This window comes from Solanum tuberosum, unplaced genomic scaffold, assembly GCF_000226075.1.
Source record: "Solanum tuberosum cultivar DM 1-3 516 R44 unplaced genomic scaffold, SolTub_3.0 scf00008, whole genome shotgun sequence".
In the NCBI taxonomy this organism is placed as follows: Eukaryota; Viridiplantae; Streptophyta; class Magnoliopsida; order Solanales; family Solanaceae; genus Solanum; species Solanum tuberosum.
The window spans coordinates 4,027,572-4,036,363 of record NW_006238934.1 but is presented as its reverse complement, the minus strand read 5'-3'; the positions used below and the strand labels follow the sequence as shown (position 1 = coordinate 4,036,363).

Sequence of the window (8,792 nt, the reverse complement as noted above, 5' to 3'; positions counted from 1 at the left end):
TATATATATATATATATATATATATATGTATTAAAAAATAGAAAACATGAATAGAAAATGGGAATAATAGTAGTTATAAAGGTAAGCAAAAAATATCAAAGCAGCATCAATTTTGATTCTCCATGAGAGGGAAAAGACCAAACAGCATCTCAGAGAAAAGGAAAGAAGAGAAACTGCAATTCAGAGAACTTTGTGATAAAATATTATTATTAACCTTTTAAAAGATTCGAACAAACTACTTTTTCTCATAAATTATTTAAAAATATTCTACATGACTCATTCTTTACAAATATAGTCAGTGTCTACTACCTTTCTCACTGTCAAAAATGAAACTCATTTTTCAACCCCCGTTCGATATTTACATCAAATTATATTAAATTATTATAATTAAATAATTTATTAAAGTAAGAATGCATGTAAATGAGTTATAATTAAATGATAAAAATATGTGTAAATATGAACAAGTTTTTATCTTTGATAAACTCAGTAAATTTTAATATGTGATAGTAATATGTTTAAATATTATTTATTAATGATTATCATGAAAATACACTTATAATTACTTGATAATTGATTTGTATAAAAATTGTAAGTACAATAATTAACTTAAAAGCTAAAAAGCTGTTTTCCACAAAGTTACTTTTGTCAGGCTACTGCTTAAAGGTTGCTGGAAATGGATGGAATTAGATTAGTGTGTTGGTGATTTTGTGTTGTTTGGTACTTTGGTTTACCCTCAGTATTAAACTTTTTTTTTCAAATTATTTTTCGAGACTTGATACTAAACATCATTTAACAAAGTTAGTTTGGTAAAATATTTATATTAATAATTATTTTTTAATAAATATGTCAAGTCAAAACGTGACAAGTAAAAGTGAATGAACAGAGTAATAAAAGGATGATACTACTATATTATCATTTAACTTTATTTAATTTAATACTTTAAGAAATGTGTGAGATGATAAATAATATTTAATAGCAAGGGTAAAATAGACACAAAAGATAAATTATCTCTTGATTTTCTAAATTGGACAAATATTGTTGGACAACTAATTCTAATATAGTGGACAACTATTGCTGAAACGAGGGAATAACACATTCATCTCCCTTTTAGTTATTAGTTAAATGACAATGATTTAAAGCTTATTTTTGAGCATATTGAAAATTTAAGAGAGATCATTAGATCGTAGTCTTACAAATATTAGATGATGAAAAAATCAATTTTTTTATGCTCCATATATGAGTGAATATAATTCCCGAGTTTAATATAGTTAAAAGGATAATTTTCAAGAGCTATAATTGTAGAATCATAATAACGTCAACATATGTGTAATCCACAAGAAGAAATATTTGCATAAATCAAACCTTTTGTTTTCCTCATCACAAAGTATCTTGGTAGAGGCAGAGGTAGAGTACAAGATACAAATAAATAGAACGAAATAATAACTTATTTTTATAAGAGTAACGATATTTCAATTTATTGAACATCAATGAACTCGAATAATTTGACAAATCACATATATAAATGTATGTCCGAATAAATAATTTGTAATTGTAGTACATATACAATTGGTGAGATTTAAAATAGACGCTTTGAATAAATTTATACGTCTAAGAAAAATCAAAGAGCATGAATCGAAATAAGTACAAGAGTCTCTCGAGTCATTCATCCAAAAGCTATACAACACTCAAAATGAAAGGACAATATTGTCATTTAAATTTTTTCATACTATTTCTATAGCGACAAACAGAAAAAATAAAATAAAAAATTTAATGGAGAACCATGCTGAAGTAGGACGCCAGCTGGAGCCATGGGGAGAACTCGCCGGAAAAGTGGTGCTGATCACCGGAGCTTCGTCGGGAATCGGTCGAGAATTTTGCCTCGATTTATCAAAAGCTGGTTGTAGAATCATCGCCGCCGCTCGCCGTATCGATCGATTGAAATCTCTATGCGACGAGATCAACGGAATCAGCTCGAATTCCTCGATCGAATCGACAATTTCAAGTCAGGAGCTTCGAGCCGTAGCGATTGAGCTCGACGTTAGCGCGAACGGTGCTGCCATTGAAGCCGCCGTGCAGAAAGCTTGGAACGCCTTTGGACGTATCGATGTTTTGGTAAATAACGCTGGAATTCGAGGTGAAATTGATAAATTGACGAATTTTTCTTCTGAATTTTTTATTGCACGATATTCGAGGTGATTTTGAGAATTTGATTGTGTTGTTTTGAATTTCTGATGCATAATGAATATGGCAATTGAGTAGTTAATTGTTCAAAAGTTTTATTTTGAAGTTGTACTGTTGATCAACATTAGAAAGATTATTTTTTCTGTAAAAGTTCAATTCTTTGCACAAATTTTAGTTAAATTAAAAGGCCATTTGTTGAAGGAATAGTTTGTGGAAGAAGAGGAGATGTGTCGATGTTCCAGTACCGTAGTGTGAGAGGTTGGCGATGCGCGGGTTGAAGCCTGAAGGAGAGCTGGAGTTAGGTGGAAGAAGTATTGAGGAGAGTTGATTTGACAAGATATGGTGCATTTTAGCTTATGAGGACATGATATTGGATAGGAGAACGTGGAGGTTGTGAATTAGGGTAAAAAGTTAGGTAGTCGAACCTATGTGGAAAAAGAACAGTGATATAGCTAGGTACTTATGTGAAAGTTGATGTAGCTAACATTCTAATGTGTACATGAACTTTGTCCATGATTTATATTTTTAGTTGCTATCAACCTTAATTAATAAGTTAATGAATAGCTATTTTGGGCAGATATCAGAAATCCAATTGAATACAACTATTAATGTAAGAAATTCTTCCTCCAAGCTTGTCAATGGAAGGTGTTACTGTTTTTGATGACTTTCGAATGCTGCTTTTGGTGCACGTTTTAAGTTTTGAAAATGTCCAGCTGACTTCTAGAAGAGAAGTTTTTTTTGGGGTTATGTGGGTGGATGGGTGGGTGGGGGCAGTTTGTGATGGTTCATAGCAGGGGTGGAACCAGGTAGGGCAAATCGGCATTAGGACTTCTATAGCATCATCCTTGCCCATGGAGGCTGGAGCCTATCTCCTTTCTTACCTTTTAGTAATTGGTTGTATGACGACTAATCTGTCATTTGTTTCTTATAGGCAGTGTGCACTCTCCACTGAATTTGTCAGAGGAGGAATGGGAGAAGATCTACAATACGAACCTAAGAGGGGCATGGTTGGTGACCAAATATGTTTGTATACATATGCGCGCTGCTAATCAAGGAGGATCTGTTATTAATATCTCTTCTACCGCTGGTCTTAATCGTGGGAAATTACCAGGCAGTCTTGCTTATGCTTCTTCAAAGGATGCTCTGAACAGCATAACAAAGGTAGTGTCTTGGTTTTTCTATACTGTGTGATCCTCTGGGATTTAAAAATTTAAGCTAGCATCATTGAAATTGCATGAAATTATGTCAAGACAAGCATACATGACTTTTCCAAGTTAATCAGTCTCTTCTGTCAGCTCGAAGCACACAAATTTCATACATGATATGTTATGTTTCTGACTTCGGTAGCTCCTTGAACAACGATGGAGTAAAGGAAGACAAATTCATATACAACCTTAGAGAATGCATCTAAATGTGCTGGAAACATATGAATATACAAAATAGTCCAACATATTGAGAATATATATATATAGTGCAGTAGTTCTAAGGAAGAGTGCTCTAGGATAGTTGCCTCACACTTTACATATATGATGGGATGCCCTCACACACTTCTGTCTGTTGGCTGTGATTCTTTTATAGGAGGCTTTGTAGCTTTCGCTTTTAAGATATTACTCTTGGCATTGTCGCTAATACGTAATGGTTGTTAGTGGTAGACAACATAAGCAAGATGGTTTAACTTTCCGAAATGTACTATAAATGATCCTTCTCATTAGGTCTCATCCATTCAACTTTGGCAGCAGTCTGATGCAACGTCAAGTGTATAGTAATGCACACTATAATACTTTTGTATGTGTTTCTTCTCGTTCTGATTTACAGCCTCATAAATCATTGTATTCTTCAAATGTAACAGGTGATGGCCATCGAATTGGGACCATACAAGATCAGAGTGAACTCAATATCACCGGGAGTTTTCAAATCTGAGATAACAGAGCGCCTCATACAAAAGGACTGGTTTAAAAATGTTGCATTGAAAACCATTCCCTTGAGAACGCATGGAACGTCAAATCCTGCTTTGACTTCAGTAGTACGTTATTTAATCCACGATTCCTCAGAATATGTTTCAGGCAACATTTTCATCGTAGATGCTGGAGCTACTTTACCAGGTGTCCCAATTTTCTCATCCCTCTAGTCATAGAGGAAACTAAATTTGTTCAGTTTGTGTATACGATTTTAGTATTTCATGTTAGTTTGCTTAAGATATGTTGTGGCCTTGTTCCGCTAGACGTTACTCAGTCATGTTAGAGGCTTCATAGATAAATCGTAATTTATAGACATGATCCGGAGCAAGAGACATGTTCTTGTTGATAGGCTGCAAATTGAGTTCATATTTTTTTCCTTTCATTCCCTATAACTCAAACTTGTGCAGAATATATTTGAAGTTACATTCACTCGTTATTAAGATTCTTTGAGTTCATATTCGAAGTGTCACTAACAACAAGATGAAAATCTAGTCAATCAACTATGCTACTAAGATTTCCTAAGTTACATTCACTCGTTAATAAAGTAACGTTAATTTTTTATGTTATGCTTTATTATATTTCTTGTCATTGTTCAGATTTATTTAATTAAATTTTACGTATATAATAGTAACTGATTATTTTATATCAAAGTTTGGAGTGTGGTGGGTGGTTGTTATGGAAATGAAAGTTGAAGGGAAAATAAGAGGAAAAATCGGAGAAATTGTAAAGTGGAAGAAAAGAAGTAAATGTAAAGAACAGAGAAAAGGAGAAGAAGCTAGATGGAAATTGATTATTATTTTTTAAAATCATACCGTATCATTAGTATATTATTTTAAATTTTAGTACTTCCCCATTTTACAAATATTATAAAATTAAAAAATATTTTTTGTTTAAAATTGCAAAATTCATAATTTTTCTTTATTTACTTAAATTTTATTCACAATTAAAATCAGGTATATAAACTAAAACAAAGAAAATATTTTTATTAAAAATAATTGCTCTCTTCGTTCATTTTTAGTTATTATAGTTTCTTTCTTAAGAGTCAAACAATATAAACTTTGACTAACGTTTTAAAATGTAATTTTTCATCATATTGATTATAAAAAAAATTTCAAACTTTTTGTGTAGTTTTTAAATATCTAAATTATTATTTTAAAATATTTAATTAATGTTATCTGATTTAGCTTTAAAAATTAGTCAAACTGACTCTAAAAAAACACAACTGACTATTAAAATGAACATATGAAATATATTTAACACATGCTTGACGGTTGACCACATTAGTTTTATTATTAGTCAAAGCATGGTCAACATAAATAATTATTTAGTCAAGTCTAGGTCGTTAAATGAGAAAACCGGAAATCAAGAGGCAACTTCTAATGTCCGAATATATGTCAATTCATAAAATTAATAAATATAATATGCATATATTTTATATATAATTTTTAATATTTAACTATAATTAAGTAATAATATATAATAGTATTTTAAAGTTAATTTATCAATTCTTAATATTAACTACTTGTCTAATTAGATACTCTCTCCCTTCATTTTTATTTATTTGAATATGTTAAAAATGACAAGTAACGGAATTGAATGTTCGTTGTTTGGTTATCTTGTTAGGATGAATGGACAAGAATATTTCACGTACAAAATATATTTTGGGATTAATTAGTTTCCATAAAATAGTTCTTCATCATTATTTTGGGTTTTTATTTCTTATTCCTCGTACCGAACATCATCAAGGGTAATATTGTCATTTAATTCATCTAACAACCAAATTCAATGTACCATTCATTCTCTCTCTATATATATTTAGTAGTAACTCCACTACTCATTACTAACATAGCAAAAAACAAACACAAAAAGGGAAAATGGAGAAGCATGCTAAATCCGTGCGCCAGCTGGAGCCATGGGGAGAACTCGCCGGAAAAGTGGTGATGGTTACCGGAGCTTCATCGGGAATCGGTCGAGATTTCTGCTCCGATTTATCAAAAGCTGGTTGTAGAATCATCGCTGCCGCTCGTCGAATCGATCGATTGCAATCTCTATGTGATGAAATCAACTCGAATTCGAGTCAGGATTTACGTGCCGTAGCGATTGAGCTTGACGTTAGCGCTAATGGTTCTGCCATTGAAGCCGCCGTACAGAAAGCTTGGGATGCATTTGGACGTATCGACGGTTTGGTTAATAACGCCGGTATTCGAGGTGAGATTGGTTGATAAATTGTCAAATTATTGAATTGAATTCAGTATTTTAGCGTATCCAAGTATTAGGGATAGTTTAGGAACCAAAAACAACTGATAGTTTGAACTTGAAATGACTAATAGTGAATATGAAACTCGCAAAAAAGTCGTATTTTTGACCAGTATAATATAATTTCAACTATTTTCATAAATTTTAGTTGAATTTTGAAAGGTCATTATCAAGGAGTTATATGTACAAATTTTGGATATTTTTTTTTCTGAAAGAATAGTTTGTGGAAGAATAATTTCCATTTGAAATCATTTCTTCAAAAAAAAAGTAGGTCCATTTTTTTCAAAAAATTGTGTACATAAACTTTTTGAAAAAGAAAACGATTTGCAAAATATTACTAAAATATTTCCACAAATTATTTAAAAATGGGCCAGAGATTAGACACTATCGAGCAAAAGATAATATATAGTAAAAAATAAGCCAATTTGTATCTTTTGGTGGATATTACTATTTGTTGCTTGGGTAAAAAGTTTTGTACTTAATATTCCAATGTGTATGTGAACCTTGTCCATGATTAGTATTTCGAGTTGCTATCAGCCTTAATTAATAAGCGGTTGTTTGTTAGCTGGTTAGAGTTATGCAGATATTAGCTATTCATTATAGATCATGTCGATTTTTTCAAAGTGGTACTAGTTTGATTGGGAAATGATTCCAGAATATGTGAAAGAGATTTGTTACGTTTTAGTATTTGTCTTTGTGTAATGTCTAATCTATCTGTTTTATCTTATAGGCAGTGTGCATTCTCCACTGGATTTGTCGGAGGAGGAATGGGAGAAGACCTACAAAACGAACTTAAGAGGGGCATGGTTGGTGACCAAATTTGTTTGTAAACATATGCATGCTGCTAATCAAGGAGGATCTGTTATCAATATCTCTTCTATCTCTGGTCTTAATCGTGGACAATTACCAGGTGGTCTTGCTTATGCGTCTTCAAAGGAAGCTCTCAACAGCATTACAAAGGTAGTGTCTTGTTTTTCTTATACAATATGGTTTGTACATACATTTAAATGCTCTGGAAACATACGTATATAGATTCACATATTTGTTGTGCAAAATGGTTTGAGAATACATATAGTAGTGTAGCACTAACGAAGAGTGAGTAGTACTCTAACATAGTTGCCACACAACGCTCTTGTGAACTATGATCGAGCCAGAAATGTGGATCTAGTTATGGTAAATGTGGAGGCATCAATGAGAAATCTAAGCAGATAATATTTCTAGTTGTCTTACTACCTTGTTAAACTTTATATATGTGATGCCTCGCGCATTTCAGTCATTTGGCTGTGATTCTTTTATACTTGTTTATAGCTTATGCTTCATAGATATTACTTGTGGCATTGTCCAAGATGTTCTACCTTCGGAATGTACTCTGAACTGTGTCGTAATGCACCTCTGTATTGTTTTCTTCTCGTTCTGATTTACAACCTGATCAATCGTTGTATTCTTCAAACGTAACAGGTGTTGGCCCTCGAATTGGGACCATACAAGATCAGAGTGAACTCAATATCACCAGGACTTTTCAAGTCTGAGATAACAGAGGGTCTCATACAAAAAGACTGGCTTCAAAACATTGAACTGAGAACTATTCCATTGAGAACACATGGAACATCAAATCCGGCTTTAACTTCAGTAGTACGTTATCTGATCCACGATTCCTCAGAATATGTTTCAGGTAACATGTTCATAGTAGATGCAGGAGCTACTTTACCCGGTGTTCCGATTTTCTCATCCCTCTAGTTATAGAGGAAAACAAATTAGGAAAAAAAAGGATGGAGAATGGAAATGTTAGGGAAAGAACAGAGGCTTGACTTTGGTTGCCTAAAGATAATTTTATGTTTTTGTTTGACATATTTATGGTAAAGAATGTTTTTTTTTTTGTGCATGGAATTGTTTTTTTATTTGTATAGCTCCACCATTAATTGAAATTAATTGAACTCCTATGAAGTAAAGTTTATTGTTTTTATAAGGAGTATGTGTTACTGAGACTTCTTTCTTCTGCTTTAAAGGCTTTAATAGTGGATGACCGTGTTAGAGAATGTTTTACTTTTATTTACTTAATTATGTTTAATACGTATTCTTACTTTGATTTTATCGCTTAATCAGGATAATCCGATTATAGTTTGATATAAACATCAAGATGAATAATTTTTAATGTAACATCTTTATTTGCTTTTATTGTGGATTGTAACAATACCACCCTAATCTTCGACTTAGCTCCCAAAGGTAGTTCATCTGGCCTTTCCCAACCTATATAAGAAGAGTGGAAGATAACGAAAGGGAGATGTAATCTAACTAAATATGACAAAAATCAACATTCCATTTAGCATATTAGTCGAGTCGATTTGATTTGTCTTTATCTATAAATAAAGAGATAATTTATGACGTATTTGATCTCGA

The 8,792-nt window shown here is 32.2% G+C and overlaps 2 protein-coding genes across 2 annotated transcripts; both read left to right on the top strand.

The window, feature by feature from the left end:
• The first annotated feature begins 1,753 nt into the window (after positions 1 to 1,753).
• LOC102587758 (3-oxoacyl-[acyl-carrier-protein] reductase FabG) lies at positions 1,754 to 4,568 on the top strand. The gene is made up of 3 exons (XM_006339197.2): positions 1,754 to 2,134; positions 3,113 to 3,342; positions 4,031 to 4,568. Exons 1-3 carry the CDS (start codon positions 1,771 to 1,773, stop codon positions 4,307 to 4,309), a joined length of 873 nt encoding a protein of 290 aa, XP_006339259.1. The 5' UTR covers positions 1,754 to 1,770; the 3' UTR covers positions 4,310 to 4,568.
• Positions 4,569 to 6,013: 1,445 nt separating this feature from the next.
• LOC102577921 (putative short-chain type alcohol dehydrogenase) lies at positions 6,014 to 8,371 on the top strand (the record flags this gene model as incomplete). Its single annotated transcript, NM_001287833.1, is given in 3 exon segments — positions 6,014 to 6,347; positions 7,126 to 7,355; positions 7,854 to 8,371. Coding segments are annotated over 3 exon segments (843 nt in total).
• Positions 8,372 to 8,792: the final 421 nt, after the last annotated feature.

Coding starts and splice junctions, on each gene's coding strand:
- LOC102587758 (XM_006339197.2), top strand. CDS start 1,771: ATGGAGAACCATGCTGAAGTAGGACGCCAGCTGGAGCCATGGGGAGAA. Junction 2,135..3,112: donor AAATAACGCTGGAATTCGAG/GTGAAATTGATA, acceptor TGTTTCTTATAG/GCAGTGTGCACTCTCCACTG. Junction 3,343..4,030: donor CTCTGAACAGCATAACAAAG/GTAGTGTCTTGG, acceptor CAAATGTAACAG/GTGATGGCCATCGAATTGGG.